This window comes from Oratosquilla oratoria, chromosome 5 (assembly GCF_046742065.1).
Source record: "Oratosquilla oratoria isolate Oo_2021 chromosome 5, ASM4674206v1, whole genome shotgun sequence".
NCBI classification, from domain to species: Eukaryota; Metazoa; Arthropoda; class Malacostraca; order Stomatopoda; family Squillidae; genus Oratosquilla; species Oratosquilla oratoria.
In genome coordinates, this window is record NC_134781.1 from 36880052 (window position 1) to 36907805 (window position 27754).

At 43.3% G+C, this 27754-nt stretch overlaps 2 protein-coding genes across 2 annotated transcripts; both read right to left on the reverse strand.

Moving 5' to 3' along the window:
• Nucleotides 1–27754, reverse strand: LOC143025237 (uncharacterized). The gene is made up of 2 exons (XM_076184697.1): nt 27672–27754; nt 1–813 (listed from the first exon to the last, which is right to left on the reverse strand). Exon 2 carries the CDS (start codon nt 807–809, stop codon nt 357–359), a length of 453 nt encoding a protein of 150 aa, XP_076040812.1. The 5' UTR covers nt 810–813; nt 27672–27754; the 3' UTR covers nt 1–356.
• On the reverse strand, nt 20567–24297 carry LOC143025236 (uncharacterized). The gene is made up of 2 exons (XM_076184696.1): nt 22013–24297; nt 20567–21166 (listed from the first exon to the last, which is right to left on the reverse strand). The coding sequence occupies exons 1-2, from the start codon at nt 24291–24293 to the stop codon at nt 20886–20888; spliced, it is 2562 nt and encodes an 853-aa protein (XP_076040811.1). The 5' UTR covers nt 24294–24297; the 3' UTR covers nt 20567–20885.

Consider the following 27754-nt stretch of genomic DNA (forward strand, 5'->3'; position numbering starts at 1 on the left):
TTTACTTTGACTCAGGGCTGCTGCAGGAGGCATGATGCTGACGGCTGAGCCCGTGTCCATCAGGAAGGAGAGTCCAAAATGCTCATTACGCACAGAGAGGAGGGTAGAGGCGGGGTTGGCGGTGCCTACCGACCCCCGCATCTGGCGTTTCCCGACTAGTTGCAAGGCTCGGTACATCTGAATGCTTTCTCACCAAAGCGGGCATGGTACCAGCAGGTACCACTATCCCTCGGCAATTTTCTTATTTCGGCCATTTCCTCCCGGAGCTGCTGCACATTTTGGTTCCCGGCAATGTTCGACGGATGAACGGTTCTGCTCACTGCACTATTGACTACGGGAAAGCTGGTCGAGGGGTGCTAACAGGAAGACCCGCGATCATTAGCACCTGTAGTATCACTGCACACTATGTTCGCTGCACTGTTGCTGTTTTCTGTGAGCATGATGTTTATCGGAGGCCCGCAATCACTAGCACTTATAATATTGCTCACAGTAGTATTTCTTCTTTCTGAGAGCGTGGTGTTTATCGATGCTTGCAGAGGCCTATGGCGCTGGTACATCCCGTCGGCGGTTGAGACAACGTCAACACACCACTCCCCCTCCCCACCTCTTTGGAAGCGAGCAGCGTTGAGGGTAAGAAGTCGTGCGAACGAAGTGGGGGCAGCGGGCAGGCCTTTTGACAAGACGGCCGGTGTGGATAATTGTCCCGTCGAGCGAGATCTCTGGAGAGGATGGGCTGGATAATGAAGAAGAAGAAGGCGGCCGGCTGTAAGCGTGGTCATGGTTTTGACGAAAGGGTCCTGGCTGGGCATGGAGCTGTGGATATAGACGGGTGGGTGAGTGGTGTAAAGGGAAAGTTGGGGTGAACAATTGTGGTGGGAGGAAGATTGATTGATTGATTAATTAGAGTGGGCAAAAGCCCGGCACAGGGTCGTTAGACCATTCGTGCCATGGGATAAAATAGATAACGAGGTTAAAATACTAAATTCTAAAAATTAAAACAACTACAACGTTATTGACTAATTATCAAAATAATCTACGAAATATATACGAAGCCTAGACATTAAGTAGCGAACTACAATAGAAGTAAGATTACCAATACATAGGTACGACACAGTTAAGATTAAATATAATAGAATAAATTAACGTCTTTTAAAAATCCTACAAGGGGTTGTATCATGGGTGTAGCACCAAGCATCTTACGGAGGTCAGGAGGGAGGCCCCACTTCCGCCGCCAAGGCTCGTAGTATCTGCACTCGATCAGGAAATGGCGAACGGAAAAGGGGGAGCCACACCTCTCGCAAGAAGGGGGAATCCGGGGAAGAGAATAAAAATTCGTGGGTTATCTTTGTATGTCCAATACGTAAACGGTTTAAAAGTTTCGGATAGAAACGGTTGTGGTGGGAAAGGAGTGGCCAGCGATCTGCAGAACATTTTATGCTCCGTAGCTTTTGGTTCGTTCTAATATTGTCCCAGGTGGTGTCAAACTTTCTACGCACGCGGGAGGAGATGGTAGTGCGGATGTCGGAAAAGGGAGAGTCCCCGCGCGATGGTAAGGGACGGGCCGCCGCAGATTTGGCCGCTCTGTCCGCCTTCTCATTGCCAATGATACCAACGTGTCCAGGGGACCAGCAGAATCGGACAGTTTTTTCCCTGGCTGCTGTTCTCGTTAGCCACTCTTGGATCTCAGATATCACGGGGTGGGACGGAATAAAATTGGTAAGTGCTAAAATTGATGATTGAGAGTCGCTATAAATGGTAAAATCATTAAAATCTGAATTAAGAATAAAGTGCTTCAAAGCAAGTAAAATTGCGTAAAGTTCAGCCGTAAAGACAGATGAGGTGAAGGGTAATTTTGCCGTGAAAGTTTGAGACGATGTTACGGCTTCGCAGCCTACACCAGCGGGAGATTTTGACCCGTCAGTATAGACCGCGATGGAGTCGGCATGTGATTCTTTATGCTCCTCAAACGAGGCAGCAACGATGTAGGGCAGGTGTCCACTTTTTGATTGTTCCATGGGGCAGAACTCGGGAATGGGCTTGCACCAAGGTGGGGTATCAAATTTTCTGGATTCGGACACCTTGGGGGCAGTCGCTTCCCTCCTCAAGTAGACGGAGCGCGCGTATATGTGCTGGGACTGAAGCCGATCTTTTGGTGTTGTACGTATCCCTGAGTCTCACGTTATTAACCACGTCAAAAGATGGTATCTTTCTGAACGATTTGCACTTGAAGTAAAAGGAGAGTAAAAGTTGCTCCCTTCGGTTAGAGAGCGGCAAATCGCCAGAGAGGACGTAGAGGGATTCGACAGGAGAGGTACGGTAGGCACCAGTACACAGTCGCAAAGCCTGGTGGTGTACTGTATCGAGGGAGCGGAGGGACGTCACACTTGCCGAGGAATAGATCTGGCACGCGTAATCCAGCCGTGATCTTATGAGGGCGTGGTATAATCTGAGGAGCGAAGGCTGGTCCGCTCCCCAGAAAGTACAAAAGGAAGTCATCAGCGAAGAGTGAGCACTGGAGTGAAGTGTCTGCCTCAGCAACCGCCTGGACTATTCCATTGATGCTGACCAAGAACAAGGTGGGGCTGATGACGCTGCCTTGGGGGACACCTTACTCCTGGGGTTTGGGCGACGAATATGCTCCACCGATCTTCACTCTCAGAGTCCTATCTGATATGAAAGCTCGAAGGAAGGAAAACATCCTACCCCTTACTCCCATCTCGAGGAGGTTCATCAAGATACCCCCTCTCCAAGTCGTGTCGTACGCCTTCTCCAGGTCGAAGAAGACGGCGATGGTATTCATGTTGCGCACTAGGGCGTCCTGCACGTGTGTCGAAAAACGGAGTAGAGGATCTAAGGTGGAGCGGTGTCGACGAAAGCCGAATTGGTAAGGGGTGAGGTAGTCTCTACTCTCCAGGTAGTGGGTAAGTCGAAGGTTGACCATCCTCTCAAATATCTTGCATAATACACTCGTCAGGGCGATCGGCCGGTAACTAGAAGGGATCTGGTGATCCTTGCCTGGATTGGCTATGGGGATGATCGTAGACAATCGCCAAGATAATGGTAAGAGACCAGAGTACCAAATCCTGTTATATATCGCTAGAAGGGTTATGAGAGTCTCCGAAGGAAGGTGTTTAATCATGTCCACACTAATCGTGTCGTCGCCTGGGCTAGTATTCGGCGTTTGGTCGATAGCATGCTTGAGTTCGCGGAGGGAGAAGGGCAGATTGTAAGTTTCAGTGTCGGTAGGAGCGTGGTCATCAGAATTCGTCACGTGATCCGGTAGCTGGAGTTCTCGATGTAGGGCAGTAGAGCTGGAAATACGGGAGAAGTGTGTGGCGAGTTCCTCGGCCACCTCGCACGGGTCTGAGATAACGGTGTTATTTATAAGGAGGGACGGTTGAGGAGATGGTATGTACCTGCCGGAAAGCTTCATCACTCGGTTCCAAACTGACACCGAAGGCGTCGACGTTTTAATGGTCGATACGTATTTCTGCCATGATCATGCGCTTCGCCTCCTTCATATACTTTCGTTTGGTCGCAACCGCTTTCTGGTATACCATCTTATTAGTCTCCGTCGGAAGGCGACGGAAACGCCGGTAGCAGGAACGAGCGGTGTCACGAAGCTTCCGGCAGGTGTTGTCCCACCAGGGAACAGGTGGTCTGCCAATCGGTGGGCGGCTAACCGGTATAGAACCGCCGGCGGCGTTAAGAACAATTGAGACGAATTGATTATAAGCTTGAATCGGGTCATCCACTCGCAAGTCACTTAGTTCGGAGCACAGCTCCCCAAAGAGTGGCCAATTTGCCGCTTTCAACTTCCACCTTTGGGGCTGGGAGATGGGGGGAGGAGAAACACGAGAAACTACTATCGGGTAGTGGTCGCTGCCGTGTAAATCCGCACACACCCTCCAGGAGAAGTCCACGAGGACCGCTGAAGTGCAGATTCCGAGGTCCAGGACAGAAGTAGTGTTGAGGAAGATGTTATGATAAGTCGGGTTTTCATCGTTAATGAGGGAGACCTCGTTCTCCTCTAAAAGTTTTTCAATGGCGCGGCCCTTCTCGTTACGGGAAGAGCTATGCCACAAAGGACTGTGTGCGTTCAGATCACCAAGAATGATAAATGGGGGTGGGAGTGCATCGACAAGTTCTTGAATGTCGGAAGCATTAACGCTAGAGCTTGGTGGCAGGTATAGGGAGCAGATCGTGTAGCTCTTGCTAAGGATGGCCCGTACAGCGGTCGCCTGGAGAGTTGTGCGCAAAGGGATGATAGAATGTTGAACGCTTGCGTGGACGACTATTGCAGCACCGCCCCTGCTTGGAGAACCGGCTGCAGGAACGGTACCGTAGAACCTGTAGTTCATACCTAGATTATAGTGACTGGAGGGAAGCATAGTTTCTTGAAGACAGACAACTCCGGGGTTGTGTTCACGGAGGAGGTACTTCAATTCCTCCCCGTTCGCACGAAGACCTCGGATGTTCCATTGAAGGAGTGTCGTGGGTGGTGAGAATTTGAAGAACTAATTAGAGTGCCGCCCCCCGATGGGGGACGGCTTAAGTTGGCCATCATGGGGTTTACGAGATTCGCGTCCCATAAGAGTTTTTTGAGGTAAGGTCTTGGCTCTTTGGTCTCTTTCTTTCGGTCTTTGTTCTGGTGATTTAGAAGATGGATCGGGATTAGGAGGCGGTTGTTTCCTCGACGGATCTGGCGTGGTTTTGATAGGGTGAGGCTGTGTAAGCTTTTTATCGGATTTGGGGGACACTGAGGGAGGAGGCTGAAGGGAGGTGTTGGAGGGCGCGGTCTTGGATGGGCGGTCGTTCGAGTCGCCGTCGGGCAGGGGTCGTTTCTGGGGAAGCTTCTTGCCGGAAAGGGCAGGGTGATGTTTAGGTAACTGCGGGAATGATGGAAGGTCCAAGAGCGAAGTTGTGGAGTTGCTTGGCTCTTCATCATAACGTCTTCGGTATCAGGAATCTCCCCATCCTGCACAGACGACGGGGTGGAAATGATTGCGTCAATGGAGGCTGAGAACACGATTGTTCCGAAGAGGGGGGCTTTTTCTCAAAGGATGGTGTGGGCGATCTATAGACCTTAGTTGAAGATTTTGATGACTTGCTAGGCTTAGAGTTGTTCTGGGGCAATTGTGACTTACTGGCTTCAGGGCGCTTCTTCGGTGATCTATCAGAAGACATTACGGGTCGAGAAGAAGGATTAACTGGATCCAGAGTGCCAAGATTGGATGTATTTGTCAGATGTGGAGGGGGAGAATCAAGTATGAGATTACCGTCGGTGACGCGAGATATGACACGTTGGGAGGTCGACTGGCGTGAAGATTGAGAGGATTATGCGGGGACGGTCGCGGCGGATGATGTGGTATCCGGATGTGATGATGAGGGAAGGAGCGACGGGTTAGCCTTTACTGAAGCCTTCGTTGCCGATGCGTAAGACGTGGGGCGCTGACCCCCCCGTAGGATGGCTGCCGCACCGCGAAAGCTGGTTCGGTTATTGTACGCAGTTTCCGAGACCAGTCTTTGCCAGGAGCGTTCCTCACACTCCCTCGAGAATGTGCGGTGAGTGCCATTACAAGCAGCACAGTTTGGCGCGAGATCGCAGCATTCACCCTCAGTGACGTGGGATGGTTTGGCGCAGTTGCGGCAGAGGGCAGGAGAACTACAGATCTTGGTGGAGTGACCGTACCGCAGGCAGCGGGCGCATGTCCTTGGCGATTGAACGTGGGACCTAACCGTACAGCGGTGGGGCCCAATCACGATCACGTCTGGGGGATTTGGGTCGGAGAATTTTAATATTATCAGCGGTGTTGGAACAAACTTTTGTTCTTCTGGGCTATACTTGTATACTACGTGGGCATCCAAGACGTTCTGGGGGCACATGTTATGAAGGGTAGTGGTTGGAAGGCTACTAAGGGAAGAGTTAAAAATCTTACCCTTTGAGCCATTATAGTCATCATATGGAGAAATCTTGAGGATTCCGCTGCCATAAAAATCTCCGGACGTACCCTGGAGCATAAATCCCTGGTGGGGTTTTACCTTCACTAGGTAGGTGTTGCGACCAAAGCGCGTGAAGGTTTCTGGAGTGAGTGGAGGGTTGGCGATCATTTTGTTGATCATATTAAATACTAGGACATCGTTACTGCCCTCCTCGACAGTCACTAGGTTATACACGGGGGCTAAAGCATAGGGATGGGGACGTTCAGGGAGCTCGGGAGTAAGGTATGTATCATTAGGGACGAAGTCATCGTCTTGTTCTTCAATATTTGATATTTTTAGGATGGAACATTTCAAGGTCGAATCCGCGATTTCATTACCATTGAGGGCAACGCTGGCTGCAATGCATTCTGATGGAGCTAAGAAACGCACATAAAAGTTGTTATAATTTGACTTAACACGAAGAGAAATACGTTCGATAGTACCAAAAGGGGTAACTAGCTTCATGAGCTCGAAAAAGTTTAGGCGCCTTGGGGCATGTTCGATGCCAAGGAGTCTTTTATTCGGGGTAGACGACGCTGTCTTACCAGCTGCGTCAGCTGGAGCCGGATTTGGGGGGCCGGCCACCCCACTAGAAGGAGATTTTTTCATGATTGGCTGCCAGGGCCAGGTTGTAGTGAGGATAGGGAGGACGGCACCAGGCGGAGCCTCACGCCTGGGCTAGGACTTGGATCGTAATCCTACTGCACCGGCTTACCGTGCTGCAATGCAGGCGCCCTTCGAGGTGGCATGATACCCTGCCACCAACAAACCTATTGGCAGGGACGCATTACCGTAGGATGGGTGTAGCGCCGCTACTGAGAGGGGCGGTTGAAAGTTAGGTCGGAGGGAGGGGACAGCAAGCGGAAGAGAAGGGAAGAGTGGAAAAGGAAGTCTAAGAGGAAGCCCTGTGCGGGGAAACAAGAGCCCCGCCCGGGGATCGGCATTAGTCGCCTCTTACGACACGCAGCCGACGTGGCGGGGGCTATATTCTATACTACACCCCCTAGCCCCAGGGGGCTGGTGGGAGGAAGAGGTGGGCTGGCTTGATGTGGATCAATGGCAGGGATGTGCTGTAAGAGGGAGCATGCCAATGTTCCTAGTTCTTCTCCTCCACCCCCACAGTCTTCAATGCCTACTCGCAACTCCCCTTCCTCTACATTCACCCCTCCCGCACTCACATGTACCTATTGTACCAAGTCAGGTCATTCGAGTGATTTTCGTTTTTGTTGTAAGCGTCATGTACACAAGTCAAGGCAGTCCCCTTTCCGTAGGAATGTATAGGATGTTTCTTCTAACGTGACGCATGACCTCTCTAGAGTAGAGCCGCAGGATAAGCTTAGCTACTGTTATATCCATGGTCATTGTAAACACTCGACTGATCAGTGTTTCAAGATTTTGCAGCTTAGAGCTGAGACATCTTCTTAGCCTCGACAATTTCCGTCCCATTTTGACTAGTGCTCGTTTCACAACCCAAAAGTTTAACTCAGTTAATCACCTTCAACTTTTTTACCGAGAATACACTTCTTTCAGTCATCGTAGATACTGGTGCAGAATGTAATCCCATAAGTAGAAAACCTGATCATGCTCTCCGGGATTTGTACAATCTCCTTTTATCTACTTTTTGTAATAGTTTGCATTCTGTACAAGGTTCCTCCTTGCCTATTCTTGGGTCTGTTCGCATTCCCTTAAGGCTTTCTTTACATGCTACAGTTTTCCATGTCACTTTCGTTGTTGTATCTGGTCTTGCACTTGTGTGATTGCCTCATGGGCATCGATGCTCTTACAGCACATGGCATTGTATATCTCCTAGTCGTCGTGTAGTGACTTTCTGTAATTTTGTTATTCCTGCAACAGATAGGCCAGTTTCCATTTGTGACCCCTCCTGTGCATGATCAGGTTGTTCAGTTGCCTTCGAAGGGACCTCCTCGCTTTTCCTCTTCTATTCTTTCTTGTGCTGCTGATGTTGTATGAGAGCATTGTATTGGACCTTAAAGTGCAGTTTGAGTTCCGGTGCGCATTTCAGATGCTCTAATTGGATCTAATGTTTTATTTCAGCCTGACTCTGTTCATGTTCGTCGCCTTGCTTTGGAAGGGACTCTCTCCATTATTCGCGAGGACCATGTTACCATAGCTATGGAAGCCAATATCATGGTTGCTCAATTCACTCTCCTAGCAGTCATTTAGGCTCCTTTGAAATAGTTGACATTGATGGTTTCCAGGATTCACCACCTATCATTGCAGCTTCTGTGCTAGTCTCCATAAGTGAGTTACACGGCTCACTTGGCCTCCAAATTTGCAACGTTTGTAGGTGAGATTGATTTTCCTAACGAGACTCCTCGTCTCACTGAACTATTAGTGACCCACCGTCAGGCTCTGGCTTTGCCTGGTGATCCATTAGGATTTACAGATCGTGTGATTTATAGAACTGATCTTCAACCAGATGCTCGTCCTATTTATGTTCCCTATTACAGGTTGCCTCTCTTCGGCTTGTTGCTTCGGCTTGGATGACGACATGCTACGTGAAGGCACTGTACAAGAGTCTCACTCGGAGTGGAACTCAGCACTCCTCCTGGTGCCTAAGAAGGATGGATCTTTTCGTCCTGTTATTGATTGTAGGCGAGTTAACGAGGTCACTATTCCTGACTATTACCCTTTGCCTGTATTAAGTGACCTTCTTCAGTCCATTAGCACTGGTATTATGGTGTTCACCACCTTAGACTTGAAAGCGGGTTTTTGGAAGATACTCCTGGAGATGTCTCGTAAGGTCACGGCCTTCTCTATTCCCGATGGACATTATGAATGGCTTCGTTGTCCCATGGGGTTGCGAAATGCTCCTTTGACTTGCCAGCGCTTGATTAACTCCATTTTTCATGGTCTAATAGATAACTAACTTTTTGTTTACCTGGATGATTTACTCTTAGTTTCCAAGGATGTGGAAAACCACTTCACTAAGTTGTCCATGGTCTTGCAACGGTTTGCTGAGGCCGGATTGAAACTCAATTTGCCCAAGTGTTCTTTTCTTAAGTCTAGCATCCAATCCGTAGGTCACGTTGTTGACAAACATGGTATTCACACTACTGACGATAAGGTCAAAGCGTTTAGGGACTTCCCTACACCTAAGTCAGTTGAGCAGGTACGTTCCTTTCTTGGCCTGGCAGGGTATTATCGTGCATCTATTAGGAATTTTGCTTCAATTCTTCCTCACCAGCGGAAAAAAAAAAAAAAAAACACGGGAGCGACGTGCGAATTCGCTCGGGAAAGTTCCAATGTCCCTCTCGCAAATCCAATAGCAGGAGCGATCCCCCACAAAGAGAAAGAGAGAGAGAGAGAGAGAGAGAGAGAGAGAGAGAGAGAGAGAGAGAGAGAGAGAGAGAGAGAGAGAGAGAGAGAGAGAGAGAAATCGCTCCCGCGGCAAGATTCAACGTTTTTCATGCATTATCCATCATTTGGCAATCCCTGAATCCCATCACCAATGATGAAAGGATCAGAGCAAACAACTTACCTGTGATTAATCATTGAGTGTGACAAAAGCAAGTGAGGAAATGAAACAAATCAACAACTGTTTGGTATTCCAAGTATAAGAAATGAAATGGAATTTATTTGTGTCTTGCTTTGATACTTGAAAAAAAAATCACTTAGCACAGTGATATTCCTATCAAAGAAATGAAAATAGAACAGGATTTATGCTTTAATATTTGTATGTGTATCTACTGTACTATAGTTATAGAAAATCCATTTATGAATGAATTCAGGTGTAAATGAATTAATGGAGAATGAGGAGGTTAGGAGTTTGTGGTATGGTGGGAACTGGAAATAATCAGAATATTTGGAGGCAGTTTTGAAATGCAATTACAAGAAGGATTTAGATTAATTCAATACCTGCATTGACTAAACAGTAACTGGATCGAATCATCAAAATTCAAAGTGCAAGAGTTGAAGAGTGAGTAAAACTGATTAAGAGAGCTAGTGTAAACTGAGCATTGAGAATGAGAAGTTGAGAACTACATGCTAATGGACTAATCAAATAATCATATAAACAGGTTTAACCTATTAGGTTGCTATAACTAGATTAATATCAAGTAATGAAAATTACATAGTGACCTTGTACTGCTACCATACAAGACCTGCATAGTACTATGCAGGACAGCAGAAAGTCAGAAACTACTAGTTTTATTCTACAAAACTCTGCAAGTGGATCTTAAACAACTTAACAAGGAAAAAGTAATTTGCATCATATTGAAATAGATTAACTAATTTGACATGTTTGTATCAATACATTACAATAATAACCTGTAAATTTGCATGTATCTTATTCTTCCCCCACCCATCCCCCTCCCCCCAAAATTAAAGGCCGATTTGTTATTAAAAAAAAAAAAAAAAAAAAATATTTTTCATGCACATGAGTAATGAGTTAGCCTTCCAATAGTTTGAAGGAAATCGAACCTGCAAAGACATGGCTCTGGAAGCATAAAAAATGGCTCTGGTAATTAAAAAAAATGGCTGTGGTGAAATTAAAAAAAGAAAAAATTAAAAATGGCTCTGAAAAAAAAAAAAATCCGTTCCTCACTAACACGTCTCCTCAAGAAGGACCCTTCCGATGGAGTGATGTTCATCAGGAAATTTTTGATTCCCTGAAACCTCCACTTACTGCAGCCCCTGTGTTGGCATTCCCTGACTATAGCCTTCCCTATACTATTTGTACAGATGCTCCTGGTACAGGTATTGGAGCTGTACTTATGCACGTTGCTTGTAGCCTTCATAAATCTTGGGAGGATTGGCTTCCCCATGCCAGTGCTTGTATTAACAGCACCATTAATGTCTCTATGGGCAAGACGCCTCATTATATTTATGGAATGGAAAAACGACTCCCTCATGTGCTTGATAGTCCTACTCGTCCCCTCTACAATATTGAGGGCTATAGCCAACTCCAATGTCACACTTTGCATTCTATTTATAGTTCTGTAAGAGATCAACTTGATGTCTCCAAAGCCAAGATGTTGAAAAACCAGTACCTACGGGCTAAGCCTGTTAACATCAGCATTGGCGATCATGTGTATAAAAGCATGCCTGACCGCCAATCTAAGCTCAATTGTAGATTTGCAGGTCCCTTTTTGGTGACTGAACAGTTACATCCTAATAAGTTCAGGGTCTTTGATCCTTCACAGGGACTGAGCGAAGTGTTACACGTGGATAGGCTTAAGGTTACAAGAGTGCCTATCCCTGCATTTACCCGGCCTCCCCCAAGGCCCCCTGTACAAACTATGCCTTGTGTATCTACCCCCTCATAATTATAATCTCCAGTCAGGGGGTCCTTTGTCTTCTCAAACTGTATTTGTGCATTGCTTATGATGTATCCATGGTGTCTTGCAAAGTATTCTTTGTGATATTTACCATTTTTGTGTCCATTTCATAGGTATAACGTGTAGCTACTGTTTACCTATTAAGTAACATGTCCCAGACGTCCGGCAATTGCTCTCTTTTTCTCGTGTTTAACTGACGCCAGTTCTTATATTTCTTTATATGTGTGTATGTAGTTCTTGTGTATCTTTATATGTCGTATTGTTTTGTGTGTATACAGTTATATATTCCTTGTGTTAAGTAACTATGTATATCATTTTCATGTTTAGGGTATGCTGATGTGCCAATTTCTTTTCCACAATTTTGTGATTACACTGTAGTGTGTGTGGAGGGGTGTAGGGGGGTGGGTTGGAGCTGTAGCACCTAGGGTAGGAAGCAGCCGCATCCTAAGGGATGGCTTCATGCACTTGGTCAGCACCTTTCACCCCAACTCTCACTTGTGGCTCCTAGTAGCTACGTTCTCGGGCCAAATCACGTGGTCGACGTCCGCGCCGACAGCCCTCTAAGTCTCGTCACGTGACCCACGTGACAACGTGGAATGTCCAAACATTACACCAAGCGGGGAAATATTATGGGGTATGGAGAGAAATGAACAGAATGAAGATAGATGTTATGGGGCTTAGTGAGGTTAGGTGGCCAGGAGTGGGAGAGGTGAAAAATGAGCATGGAGTAATTGTATATTCTGGAGGAGAAGGAGCAGAAAAAGGGGTAGGAATAATGATGAACAAAAAGGTTGCTAGCACTATGAAGGGATTCTGGGCAATGTTAGACAGAGTGCTCTTGGTAAAACTCAGGGGAAAACCTTTTGACATATGTTTAATACAGGTGTATGCTCCCACAGCAGAAGCAGAGGAAAGGAAAGTAGATGATTTCTATGATGTTAGATCAAGCAATGGAACAATGTGGAAATCAAGAGGTTAAGATAGTTATTGGTGATGTAAATGCAAAAGTGGGTTCAGGTGGAGAAGAGGTTGTGGGGCCATTTCGGTTAGGAGAGAGAAATGACAGGGGAGAAAGATGGATAAGCTGGTGCATAGAACATCAACAAATAGTAATGAATACGTGGTTTAGGCAACATCCACGAAGGCTATGGACATGGAAGGCACCAGGAGATACAGCAAGAAATCAAATAGACTATTTTACTATCAACCGAAGATTTAGAAATGCAGTGATAAAGGTAAAAACATACCCAGGAGCAGATTGTAATAGTGATCATGTGCCAGTTGTTGCAGATATTAGAATAAAATTGAAGAAATTAAGAAAGGAGACGGGGAAATCGAGAAGAGAAGTGTGTTGAGAAAGGACGAAGACTTGAAAAAGAGGTATTTGGTTACAGTAGAAAATAGATATGAAGTGCTGCGAGAAGAAGGGGATGTAAATGATCCGGGGTTTCAGTGGCAAAGGTTATGTGAAGCAATAGAAGAGGGAAATAAAAAGGCACTTCCTGAAAATAGAAGGAGGAAAAACAAATGGATAACAGAGGAAATATTCGAACTGATGGATAAGAGAAGAGAAGCTAAAAATAGGGATAGAAATGAATATAGAGAACTTAATAGACAAATAAAAAAGAAGTGTATAGATGCCAAGGAGAGTTGGCTTGATGAACAATGTAGGGAAATTGAGGACCTTGAAAAAAGGGATTCTAAAATGATGTATGATAAGATTAGAGAAATTACCAAGAGAAAGGGGAGTAATGGGGGGCAATCAAAGATAGAGAAGGAAAGGTTTTAATGGACGAGGAAGATATTAAACATAGATGGGAGGAGTATGTAAGGGACCTATTTGAGGACGACAGACAAGAAGGAGAAGAGGAAAATTATAGATATCTAGATGGGGAAGAAATAATGGAAGAGGAAGTGAAATTTGCAATGAAGAAAATGAAAAAAGGGAAAGCCATGGGTGAGGATGGTGTGATGATTGAAATGTTAGAGGCATTAGGGGATTTTGCAATAAGAAAACTCGCTAGTCTAATAAACCAAATTTACGAAAAGGGTACATTAACGGAACATGTGTAACTCGATTTTTATACCAATACCAAAGAAACGGAACAATGGAATGTAGTAAACATCGCACAGTCAGTATCATGAGTCAAATAACCAAAATTATATTAAGGATAGTTTTAAATAGAATAAGAAATAAAGTGAGAGAACAAGTTTCATGGGAGCAATTTGGTTTCATAGAAGGGAAAGGAACAGCAAATGCAATTTTTATAATAAGAACGATTATGGAGAGGATGATAGAAAAACAACAAAATGTATATCTTTGCTTTGTTGACTACGAGAAGGCGTTTGATAGGGTAAGACATGAGGATTTGATAAATATTTTGGAAAGAGTGGATATAAATAGCAAAGACATGAATATCATTAGAAATTTGTATTGGAAGCAAAGAGCAGCAGTGAGGGTACGGGGAGGAAGAACAGAATTTCAAGCTATAAAGAGGGGAGTGCGTCAAGGCTGTGTTATGTCTCCAGATTTATTTAATTTATATGGGGAGATGATCCTTAGGGAATTAGAGGGAATGGAAGGGATTAAAATTGGAAGATTTAATATAAATCATATCAGATATGCTGATGACACGGTATTGGTGGCTGACTCAGAAGAAAAACTGCAACATCTATTGAATGTAACCGTAAGAGCTAGTGAGGAGAAAGGTTTAAATGTAAATATGGAGAAAACTAAATTACTAGTGGCCAGTAAAACAGATCCACCAAGAGTGCAAGTACAAATAGCAGGGAGAAGAATAGAACAAGTAACCAAATTTTCGTACCTGGGAAGCGTATTGACAGAAGATTGTAGATGTGAAAAAGAAATAAAATCAAGGATAGTGATAGCTAAAAGCACATTTCAGAAAATGAAAGGGGTTTTAACAAACAAGAAAATGTCTACAGATATAAGGAGAAGAACAGTTAAAACATTTATATGGTCAACACTATTATATGGTTCAGAAACGTGGACAATCAGCAAAAAATTGCAAGAAAACTTAGAAGCAGCAGAAATTTGGATATGGAGACGAGTATTAAGAGTACCATGGACAGCGAAGAAAACAAATGAAGAAGTATTGAGAGAAATGGAGACAGATAGGAAATTGATGACAACAATAAGGAAAAGACAGTTGCGATTCTTAGGACATATAATGAGGAGGGAAGGGTTGGAAGAGGTGGTGATGACGGGAATGGTGGAGGGAAGGAGAGCAAGAGGAAAGCAGAGGGAGAAGTATATGGGCAACGGGAAAACAACTCAAACCAGCACAGATGTTACAAGTAACTAGGGACCGTGAACGGTGGCGCTCCATGGTTGCCGAAGTCCAAGAGGATATGGCACGACGGTAAGGTAAGGTAAGGTGTGTGGAGTGTTGTGTATATTGTAAATTATGTCTTGCCTCGGTCATTACTTTTTCTTCTTGATTACTCGGTGCGGTCACCGAGTGGTGGTGGCTGAGCAATGTTGTGGTGTATATGTATGCAAATAGCATTGTACGATTGTCATACATGCTTTCCCTTTTTGCACATAAGTGATATGTAATTTATTTATATTAATTTATTGAAAATGTTGTATTGATTGGTTTACACGTGCCAATTTGTGAGAAAAAAAAAACCATGCGGGCGTGTTTGTTTTCCTGCGTTAAGTAAGCTTGGTGTCAAAAGAAGTCTTGTTTCTACCTCCAAATTGGCAACACGCTAGTCTTTGTTGTGCTTGTTAATTTAGATATTCCATTCAAATTCGTTTCATTAGCCACCCTATAACAGCACAAGAGGGAGGGCATCGGCCAACCATATGGGGGATGCTGTGGTTTCAGTGACTCAACTGGTGGTGGAACCTTTCTATGAGTCCATTGGCTTGTGGGTGGTATGCAGTGGTCCGGTTGCGGTTGGTGCCAAGGAATTTGAGGAGTCTGAACCAGAGGTCAGATTCAAACTGGGCACCCCTGTCAGTAATGGTGTGAGGGGCACCGAATCTGGATACCCAACCTGAGAGGAAGGCATGGGTAGTTGTCTCAGCAGAGATCAGGTAGAGGAATCACTTTTGGCCACCTGGTGTACCTGTCGATACAAATGAATAGGTAACGCATGCCACGACAGGGAGGTAGGGGGCCCACAATGTCCACATGGACTGATTGGAAGCGTTTTGTGGGTGCGGGGAAGTGATGGAGTGGACCATGGACGTGGCGCATCACCTTTGATGACTGGAAGGTAAGGCAGGTACGGGTCCATTCTCTGACGTCTTTGTTGATTCCAGGCCAGACGACGCGATCCAAGAGGAGACGTTGTGTTGCCCAAATTTTAGGGTGACTGTGGTCGTGGAACGCCGAAAACACATCCTTGTGATGACAGGCCGGGATATACGGACGGGGTTTGCCTGTAGAGATGTCATACCACACTGAAACGGGGGTATTAGGGAGCTGTTGGAGCTGCAGGGAGGATGTGTTATCCAGGTGGAGGTGATGGAGTTCTTCATCCTTAGTCTGGGAGGCTGCGATGAGTGCATGGTCGATGGGTCGGTGTTCAGGGATGACGCTACAGGTAGTCCTGGACAAGGCACCAGCAACATGGGTATCTTCTACCTTGATGTATTTGATGCGAGTATCAAATTAGGACAAAAATGACAGCTGCCGAGAGACTCTCGGTGAGTCGTGGTCAGATACTCTGTCCAGTGTGTTGGTGAGGGGCTTGTGGTCGGTAAGGATGGTGAAAGGACGTCCTTCTAGAAGGTAGAAGAAGTGCTTACCAGAGATGTCTGCTTCCCTGACCAGTCCAGTCCAACTCAGGCTGATGAGGTCACCATCGCGAGTGGAGACGTATCCACTCGTCAAGGCTCAAAGCCAAAGAGGAGGCGACCAATCAGAAGGCTAGACGTTCAAATGGGACCTGTCCGTGATCCCACAACGGGGCTCAAAAGGACAGCCTCTTGCCAACCGAGAGCAGAACAGCCGCCCAGGAGAACAGTCGCCCCTAGCATCGCTTCGTATGTACTCGCGCCAAATCTAACGCGTATTTCCGCCTTGACTAATTCTACCAAGAGTTTCAACGATAGTAACGCTTCTCCATTCTTTGTAAGTACATCATATTCTCAAGGCAAACAAAAAGACTTAAAAATGCTTAATATCCATTGTTATTCAGTGGTGTACTTTTTACATAAACATTTCCGGAAACACGTAATCGCTCCCTGTTTTTAGAGTCGTGCTTTCGAAGAAAAGAGATAAGACATAAAACTCTTAACTGTATCTGGTTCTAGGTCACAGCGAATACACAAGACATTAAGAACAAGCAGCAGCTCAGTGAGTCGGCAACTGCACTCTCTTACTGTAATTCACCGGCTGAAGTTCCTAGGTCCGGACTTTCCCATATTCATAGGACATGGAATGCAGGGTGAGCTCGACCTGGTGTTCAACAGCCAAGCTTTTTTCCTCAACTCAACTATCTCACCCACTGCCCCCACCCTCTCCGACCACATACCCTTAATTCTTCGCATCTCCACCTCATCCATCCTTATCCCCAGTGACCCTCTGTTACGCTACAGTCAGGCCGACTGGGAAGGCTTCAAAAATACTCGTATGACATACACTGACACAAACATGAATAACGCTCCACATGCAGCGATAGAACAAATTACGCTCACTCACAAAGTTTGTCAAAAACGCTGTGAAAAAGCACATTCCTAGAACAAAGCACTGCAAGGTTGCCAAGTTCACCGCTTATATGTGCACTAACAGACTACATATTGCACTACTGAACAGATTTACAGACCCATTACAAGCACCCCTAGAGGCCCGTGACGCTATCCTACAAAATATGCACTGGCTAGAGAGTAGCCTGAGAAAGTCCCTCTACATCGATTCACATCGTGAGGAGGAGCAACTGATGGCTTCGCTCTTCGCCGCCTGTGCAATGGACCCTTCCAACTTCTGGAGGACCATCAAACGACAGCTGGAGGAGTGCTCTGTGCCTCCACCCAAGGTCATCAACCATCTTAACCACTCTGCACACTCCCCCCAACACCAGGCTGAGCTTCTGGCGTCAGCATGGAGGTCTTTAAGCCCCATCCTGTGCAAGGACCACATTGCTTTAGCACCTTGCACAGTGTTAACTCTTCCATGAATAGCTGTAGTGACCTCATTTCCGAGGAGACTGTTGATCTCTGGAGTTAGATGAAGATGATCCTCTTACCTGCCCCATCGTTTTGGGGGTTATCTCGGCTTTAAAATTCAAATCCCCTGGTCCTTTAGGCATCGATGCACACCTACTCAAACGTATGCCAGACAACATAATCTCACACATGACGACACCATACAATAGCTTACTAGCCTCTGGGTACTTCCCACAGCTTTCCAAGGCCTCCCATACCATCCTCATTCCCAAACCCCAGAAACCCGTCTCCGCCCTCTTTTCATACCGGTCCAATCTCCCTTCTGGAGTACTTTGGTAAGGTGTTTGAGCACGTCCTCTGCCGCCGCCTGACCGGGTACCTGCAGACAGAATATGCTGAGAGACTGCCAGTTTGGTTTTCGGCAGGTGCGCGGTGCAGACTACGTTATTTTCATGATCATTCAGTGGGTTCAAAGATTGCCATACGGTTGCCCTGGTAAGGCCTTTTGGTTTGTAAGGATGTGGAGAAGGCATTTGATACTGTCTGGTATGAAGGTCTTAAGTACATATTGTACCACAATTTCGACTTTGCCCTGCCGTTCACAAGGTTGCTCTGCAACTACCTGGACGACAGAACAATAATAATAAAGAGACGGGGCTGTCTGTCCCTACCTTTTGTGCCGAAGGCTGGAGTACCGCAAGGGTCATTGTCCCCACTCTGTACAATTTATAAACGTATGACCTGCCAGAGCTGGCTTAACCACACAACCGAGCTCTTACTCTTTCGTATGCGGACGACACTAATCACATTAGCAGATCCAAAACGCTGCAGGGAGCGTTACACGTAATACAAAGCATACAAGATGGGACACGTGTGGCGCATTAAGACAAGCGCATCGAAATGCCAAGCTGTATACTTCTTCTGCAAGCAAACCAACAGAACAATCACGAACACTCCTTTTGAAATAAACAACACAAACGTCCCAGTAACCATGCTTGTGTGCTGGGTAGCACAATGGATAGTGCCCTTACCTGGACCCCACACTTCCGCAGACAGGGAGCGAGGGCTATGGCTGTGCTGGGAAGACTAAAACGCTTCATAAATGCAACACTGTCCACCAAACATCGATTGTACCTAGCCCTAGTCAGACCGATTCCATGCCAGTCCCCAGGATTGAGCCAGCTGGCATGTCCCACTAACAACTACGACCATCACAAAGTTCAGAATATCAAGTTCATCATGGGTTCGCGATGGAGTGACTTCAGAACCAATGAGTTCCTACACCGAGTTTCCAACATCCGTCCACTCAACCAACACAAACACAAACTTCACATGAAACACCAAGAAAGACTGCACGCCAAACACAAACACCTAATACGATACATCACACCCAGACTACACTCTACAGACTATTTGTCAGCTGCGCCTCTCCCATGTGCTTTGTACACGAGAAATCGTGTATCCATTCACCAGCTTTGATCGTGACCAGACGTGCCGCGATGTGCTGGGTTCTAAGTACCACAGACATGAGTCTGTCTATATCCAGCAGCAAGCATAAGGAAAGGTAGCAGATTCTCAGTAGACGTGCTATGGCTGGCCGGGTTCAGTCCTCGGTGTTTGTTGTTGCTGTTGTTAATAATAATAATGATGATGATAATAATGATGTTGATATCCAGCCCATCAATTATCAGGCTGTATGTACACACGCTTAGAGGCAAGAACAACCTGTAGATCAGATGTGGGAAATGTTTCAAAATACGCTTACTAAGATGATTCATACTTACATCCTGTTTAAGGAGAGACGCCCAAAATGGCTTGACAAAGAAACTTAAAAAAGTATTGCTAAAAGAGACAGGCTTATAAGAAATATTAGTGCTCGAGTGCACCTAATGACTATCAGAGTTACGTAATAATACAGAGTTAAAAGAAAAGGACAATAAACATCGAAAACTACAATACGAAATTAATATCGCTGATAAATCCAAAGAGAATCCCAAAAAATTCTATAGTTACATTAGAGATAAAAAGGTTATTAGGAATCACATTGGTCCACTAGTATCTGCTGACGGTCAACTTCAATATTCAAATGAAGGAATGTGTGACATTTTAAACAACTATTTTAGCTCAGTATTCATAAACGAAACACCTCAAAGTGAACTCCAAACTGAAACCTGTGAAAAGTCTAGGATGAACTTGCTCACTACGGTAACTATAACAAAAAGAAAATTTAAAAGGTATATAAAGAAACTCAAAGTTAATAAAACACCAAGAATCTTAAAGGAAATGAAAAATGAGATTGTTGTTCCATTAGAAAATATTTTTAAGAAATCCATCATATCCGGAGATGTTCCAAGAGAACGGAAGCTAGCTAACGTTACTCCCATATTCAAAAAAGGTGACAAAAAGAAACCAAATAACTACAGGCTTTAACTTGACTTCAATCGTAGGAAAAATTATGGAAACTATTATCAGAGATGCTATCGAACATCCTTTAGAAAGTAACCGTTTGATAAATGATAGTGTTACGGGCGGCTGGTATGTGAAGAGACGTTACGTATAACGTCTAAGTGCTTAAGAACCAGCTCACTTCTAGAAGCCACTGTAGGACTGAACTATCTGGTCAGGGCCTAGATAGTTCGTAAGACTAGAAGTAAAGGTAACAAAGAAGATTCCAGGAAAGGAATATTAAACTAGCGATAAAACTAGTAAACGAAATTATTAATGGAAAATATTTACAGGCAATCAACACAAAAGAGAATGGGCAGTAGGGTCAATGGGACCGTTACATGATTATAAGAATATGGAAATTATCGTTCAAATAAGAAACACAAGATAAGTATACAATATGGTACTATCTAAGTACAAAGAGATCAGGAACATGCATCAGAATAAGTAATAAGTACAAATATAAGTATAGTAATGCAATGTATATCAGACACGTAATGTAGGCAAAAAGGGTGATCACTTCACACCAATCGTCTCATGAATCTAAACCTTCTAGTTTTTATCAAGAGATCAATATGTGGGAATATGACTACGAGTCAGCGATTTCCACCGCTTATATACCATTGGACCGGAAGCGGGATACTTCCGGTTAAGGGTGCGGGTGAGGAGGAGGGTAAGTTAACACGTCAACCTGGGTAGTTTTAGGACCCTCGACTCGCTTGAACAATCTATTTATTTAGTAACTGTCAAATCTGTGCGCTCCGAACTATTCAGGATTTCGCTTGTCTGTTTGTTCTACAAGAGTGCGCACCTCTCCGCACGTAGGCAAGATTACATATAGTGGACGGGCGTTACTGCTTAACATTGTTACAATACATACATAGATAAGAAATATGAACATAGTTATGTAATACAAAGGAACACAATTCTATAACATAATTACACATATGACGTAATATCTAATATTACGTTACACCTCCACCGTTTGGGAAAGCTTTTCACTTTCTGTTGAAAAGCTACGTTCTGGAAACTACGGAGTAGTTCTGCGCAGGGGACAGCTTCTTGCTGTAGTAGGCGATAGCGTGAAGAACTTCATTATGTTCTTGCAAGAGGGCGGCACCGATACCGGTGTCGCTGGCGTCGACTTGCAGAAGAAAGGGTCGTTGGAAGTCGGGTGCCCTTAGAACTGGTGCGTTAGTGAGAAGGGACTTCAGGTTTTTGAAGGCCGTCTCACAGGTAGGTGTCCACACGAAGTCGTGGTCTTTTCTCAACAGGTCAGTCAATGGTTCTGCTACATCTGAAAAATTTGGACAAAAACGGCGATAATAGCCACTCATTCCAAGGAATCGACGTACCTCTCTACGATTAGTGGGTGTTGGTACATCATTGATGGCTTTTATCTTGGCGTCTATTGGAAACACTTGGGAATTTCCAACTTTAAATCCCAAATAGGGGACCTGTGTATGTCCGAAATCACATTTGGACAAATTGATGGTAAGGTTTGCTTGTTCTGCTCTATAAAAGAAATTATTTAGGTGTTCAATGTGTTCTGTCCAAGACTGACTAAATATTATCACATCATCTAGATAAGTTTTTACTCCTGGCAATCCTGCAACCAGATTACTTATCATTCTTTGGTAAGTGGCAGGGGCATTTTTAAGCCCAAATGGCATTGCTCTGAATTGGAACAATCCCTCTTCCGTAATGAAAGCGGTAACTTCTCTTGAGCGAGGGTGTACAGGGATTTGATAGTATCCCCTTAACATATCCAACTTGGATACATACTTGGCAGTTCCTAGACTGTCTATGATATCATCTATCCTAGGGATAGGAAAAGCATCGGCCTTAGTATGGGCATTGATTTTCCTGTAGTCAATGCACAGGCGATAAGAATTGTCAGATTTAGGGACAAGAATGCAAGGAGATGCCCAAGGACTACTGGAGGGTTCAATTATTCCCTGTTGAAGCAGAGTGTTTATTTCTGCTTTTATGAACTCCTTCTTTTTTGGATTGACTCTATAAGGGGCTTGTTTGATAGCCCTTGGCGAGTCTAGAATTATTTCATGTTCTATCAAAGAAGTGAATCTTGGGGAATCTAGAAATAATTTTGGAAAACTTCTTAAGAGAGAAAGAATGTCTTTACCTTGTTTCTCAGATAAGTGTCCTACTTTTATCTGAAGATTTTGTAGTATCTGAGAGTTTTCCAAGGGAATCTCAGGAGGATTAGGCAGGTTATCAGGAGGCTCTTCCGATTCTATTGTGGTAGAGCTGTAAATTGGAATTGGATCTCTGGAATGATAAGGTTTTAAGGTATTTATGTGACAGAGACGGGAACTCTTTCTTCTGTCTGGAGTTTTGATTATGTAGTTGAGATCACTGGCTCTGGACAAGACTTCGTAGGGTCCTTTGTATTTAGCCTGCAATGGATCTCCTGGTATGGGAAGATAAAGTAACACTTGATCTCCTGGAGAGAAAGTTCTAAGTTTAGAATTTTTATCATACCGACCTTTCATTATTCGTTGAGCATTCGTCAAGTTCTCTCTTGCCAACTTCCAAGCTTCTAACAACTTCTCGGTGACCTGGGACACGTATTTCAAAGAAGGAACAGGTGGTTCTTCTTTCATCCATTGTTCATGAAGTATCTTTAGGGGACCACGGACTTCATGACCGAAGACTAATTCTGACGGGCTGAATCCAAGGCTTTCTTGAATTGTTGTTCGGGTGGCGAACAACAAAAAGGGGAGTCCGTCTTCCCAATTTCGAGTGTTCTCAGCACAGAAGATTCTTAACATTGTCTTGAGCGTTTGGTGAAAGCGCTCTAGAGCACCTTGTGATTGAGGATGATAGGCGGAGGAAGTTACATGATTTATACCTAGTGTTACAAGAGTTTCTCTAAACTTGTTGGAAAGAAAATTACTTCCTTGATCACTTTGAATGTTCTTAGGAAATCCTACCATAGTGAAATATTTCAACATTTCTCTGATTATGTTTTGAGCTTTAATATTTTTCAAAGGAATTGCTTCTGGAAAACGAGTGCTCATACACATGATTGTGAGAATGTACTGATTTCCTTTACTTGAAGGAGGTAAAGGTCCTACACAGTCAATAAGAACTTTTTTAAATGGCTCTTCCATTACAGGAATGGGATGGAGTGGAGCTTCTACAATTTTCTGGTTGGGCTTACCTACAAGTTGACATGTATGACATGTTTTACAATATTGGGCAACATCTTTGACAACCGTGGGCCAATGGAAATGTTGGGTTATGTTGAACAAGGTCTTTCTTACCCCTAAGTGACCTGCTAAGGGAGTATCATGAGCCAATCTTAGAACATTATTCCTGAAACCAAGAGGGAGGACTATTTGATTCCTTACTTGCCATGGCTGGTCAGCGGTTGCGGTGGATGCTCTCCATTTTCGCATTAGGACTCCGTTTTCTATATAGAAACCTCGTGACATATTTTCAACTTCTTCTGGAGATGAAACAATCTCGTACAAATTTTTAAGAGAATGATCCGACTTCTGTTCTTTGATTAATTCTGCTCTAGATAGAGAAACTGGTGAAGAAGAAGATGGGTCCGTTTGGGAGAATAGGGATTCTAAATTATAGGTCTCCTCTTCAGATTTCTTGTACTGAGATCTGGTTACAGCACAAGCGGGAAACAACTGTAAGTTATCTGAAGGTTCTACTGAGGTCTTAGGGTTATTTGTTATTAAGGGAGAAATGACTTTGCTTCCAGCGATGTCATTGGCCAACAATAAAGATATTCCTACTATGGGAAGAGAGTCTACTACTGCTACTTTAACCATTCCGGTTGTTAAATCAGACCGCAAGAAAACATTATGTAATGGACATTTTACAATTCCTCCAACTCCTTCTATCAATATATCATAACCTGTATATGACTCACCCAGATTCTGCAAGACAGAATTTAAAATCAGACTTTGCTTTGCTCCTGTGTCTCGGAGTATGGAAATAGGATATTGTTGTGAACTACTACTATGAGATATAGTTCCTGAAGATACAAATGGTTTGAAACAAGGATCATGATCTGATGAGGGGGGTTCTACATTACTTGACAATACCGGCTTCTTTGGTAGTTTATCCTGAATAGAGGATTTTGAATCATCTGATTTTATATTACTTACAAGAGTTGGTGTCTTATTGGAGAACGAGGGTGTCAGTCTCTTTCTGCAATTAGAAATGTGATGGCCAACCTGTTTACAATATGAACAAGTTACAGGGGGATTAGTCTTAAACCTTTCCATTCTTTGCCAAGGTTGGTTTGGAGGATATTGATTGAAATCAGACCTGTAACTGAAATGTGATGGGCTAGACTGATTTTCAAAGTGTTTCTTTGGGGACCAAGGATCAGAGTATTTTGTTGAATCTGGAATATGTGACTTTGACTTTTGGGATTCCATTTGTCTTGACTTAGGTTTATGATTTAGTGTGAACTCATCAGCCAATACAGCAGCTTTAGTTAAAGTTTCGGGAACATGATCATCTATAAAAATCCTAAGATCTGTCTCTAAGGTATTCTTAAACTGCTCCAATAAAATCAACTGTTTGTCTATCTAAGGTGTCCGTTTCACTAGCCAAACACCACCTATTGAATAACCTCTCTTGTTGAGCCGCATATTCTACGTATGTTAACTGAGGTGTCTTCCTATAATTACGGAATTTCTGTCTATAGGCCTCTGGTATTAGTTCATAAGCTTTTAAAATACAAGCTTTCATATTATCATACTCGCTTTCTGCTTCTGAAAGAGAAGTATAAATTTGCTGAGCCTTACCCTTAAATTGTGTTTGAATGATTAATGGCCAATTTTCTTTAGGGATTTGTAACTGTTGCGCCAATTTTTCCCACTGAAGAAAGAAAATTTCTGGCTCTCCTTCTGAAAATTGGGGTAGAAGTTTTACATACTTGGAAATATCTATATGACCTTCCTGAACTACGGGTTGTCTATCAACAATCCTAGCTTCTACTTCTGCCTTCTTTAATTCTAACTCTGCCAATTTGACTTTAGTTTCGTTCTCTCTTTCTATTTGTTTCACTTTAGCTTCCTCTTCTCTAGCTCTAAATTCTGCCTCAATTTGCATTTGTTTCAGTTTAGTTTCCTCCTCTTTAGCTTTAAATTCTGCCTCAATTTGCATTTGTTTCAGTTTAGTTTCCTCCTCTTTAGCTTTAAATTCTGCCTCAATTTGCATTTGTTTCAGTTTAGTTTCCTCCTCTTTAGCTTTAAATTCTGCCTCAATTTGCATTTGTTTCAATTTAGCTTCCTCCTCAAAATCTACTCTCCTGACCTTTAATTCAATCTCCTTAATCTTAAGTTCGGTTAGTCGTGCCTCTATTTCTAACCTATTTGAAGGAATTTGTATAGCTGTAATCTCTTCTGGAGACAAGATCTCATCTTCGATCAAATTTTCAACAAGTTCCTGAAGTATTTTTTTCTTTCGTAAACTTGTATCAATGTCTACTCCAAAGTGCTTGCCTATTTCTATCAAAGTGTCTTTAGTTTGTTTCTTTAAGAAACTTACCTTGGGATTTTGAACGAATTCTTGAATTATATCATCCATCTCTATAAGAATGTGTTAAATACCTTATAAAATATCCTGGCAAGGTCGCCACTTTGTTACGGGCGGCTGGTATGTGAAGAGACGTTACGTATAACGTCTAAGTGCTTAAGAACCAGCTCACTTCTAGAAGCCACTGTAGGACTGAACTATCTGGTCAGGGCCTAGATAGTTCGTAAGACTAGAAGTAAAGGTAACAAAGAAGATTCCAGGAAAGGAATATTAAACTAGCGATAAAACTAGTAAACGAAATTATTAATGGAAAATATTTACAGGCAATCAACACAAAAGAGAATGGGCAGTAGGGTCAATGGGACCGTTACATGATTATAAGAATATGGAAATTATCGTTCAAATAAGAAACACAAGATAAGTATACAATATGGTACTATCTAAGTACAAAGAGATCAGGAACATGCATCAGAATAAGTAATAAGTACAAATATAAGTAAAGTAATGCAATGTATATCAGACACGTAATGTAGGCAAAAAGGGTGATCACTTCACACCAATCGTCTCATGAATCTAAACCTTCTAGTTTTTATCAAGAGATCAATATGTGGGAATATGACTACGAGTCAGCGATTTCCACCGCTTATATACCATTGGACCGGAAGCGGGATACTTCCGGTTAAGGGTGCGGGTGAGGAGGAGGGTAAGTTAACACGTCAACCTGGGTAGTTTTAGGACCCTCGACTCGCTTGAACAATCTATTTATTTAGTAACTGTCAAATCTGTGCGCTCCGAACTATTCAGGATTTCGCTTGTCTGTTTGTTCTACAAGAGTGCGCACCTCTCCGCACGTAGGCAAGATTACATATAGTGGACGGGCGTTACTGCTTAACATTGTTACAATACATACATAGATAAGAAATATGAACATAGTTATGTAATACAAAGGAACACAATTCTATAACATAATTACACATATGACGTAATATCTAATATTACGTTACAATAGCCAGCATGGATTCAGACGTACACGTTCTTGCGAGACTAATTTACTCGAATTCTACAGCACAGTCATCTCGAATTATGACAAAAGAAACAATATAGATTTAATATATCTAGACTTTGCAAAAGCTTTCGATACCGTCCCTCACGAAAGACTACTTACTAAATTAGCTTCACAAGGAGTAAAGTTGGACTAGAAATTTGTTGAATGATCAAAAACAGTTATTTTAAATGGCAAAACTTCTAGATACAAAAATGTTACGAGTGGAATTCCTTAGGGTTTCGTTCTTGGGTCACTTCTATTCATAGTATGTATGATATAGACCACTGACTAAAATCTATGGTCTTCAAATTTGCTGATGATACAAAACTGTGTGGAATGACAAATGATCACTTAAATCAATTAGATATTCAAGAAAATTTAGATAAATTACAGCAATGATCTGAAAAGTGGCTAATGAAATTTAACTCAAGTAAATGCAAGATTATGCACATAGATAAAAATAACAGTAAGTACGATTACAAGTTATTTGGAAATTCATTAACAAAAGTGGATAGTGAAAAGATCTCGACGTAATTATCAGTAACGATCTCAAATCATCTAAGCAATGTACTGTATTTCAGCCTCTGAGAAAGCAAATAAGATTCTAGGACTGATTACGCGATCTTTTGACTTCAAAAGTCCATCTCTCATTAACAAGCTATATAAATCAATAGTTCGTCCACATTTGGAATATGCCGTTTCCGTATGGTTACCGAATCTCATTAAAGAAATTAACAGATTAGAAAAAGTACAACGGCGAGCCACAAAACTGATTCCAAATATAAAAAATAAATCATACGAAAATCGACTAAAACATACGAATCTGTTTTCCCTACAAAGGCGTAGACTCAGAGCAGATTTGGTACAAGTCTAAGATTCTAAAGGAAACTGACAACATCAAAAGTGACAAAATGTTCACACTGAATGAGAATACAAGAAATGATGGTCTCAAACTGTCAGGAAATTAATTTAATTTGGAAGTGGATAGAAACAGCTTCGCCAACCGTGTAGCTAATGAATGGAATAAACTTAATTCCTGCAGAGGCAGTGCAATGTAGTTCAGTTCGAAGCTTTAATATTCGTTCGGATAAACACCTAAGCAAGTAGCTGTAAAGACTGACATTTTTATATTATTTATTTATTTGTTATTATTTGTCTGTTTATTATCATTTGCTTGATTTCTATCTTGTAATTAATTGACCACAAACGGGAACGTTAGAGAACTTACCTGGTTGAGTTCTCTAACTAATCGTCGGAACTGGTGTATTCTTGAGGCTTCGATGTAATAGTAGAAATCCCTTGCCGAGGTTT

What these genes read in the sequence shown, in the direction of transcription:
- LOC143025237 (XM_076184697.1), bottom strand. Translation starts at nt 809, where the DNA reads ATGCCCAGCCAGGACCCTTTCGTCAAAACCATGACCACGCTTACAGCC.
- LOC143025236 (XM_076184696.1), bottom strand. Translation starts at nt 24,293, where the DNA reads ATGGAATCCCAAAAGTCAAAGTCACATATTCCAGATTCAACAAAATAC. An exon ending in ACACTTATCTGAGAAACAAG is followed by an intron (nt 21,167 to 22,012) that starts GTAAAGACATTC and finishes CAAATTTTTCAG; the next exon opens with ATGTAGCAGAACCATTGACT.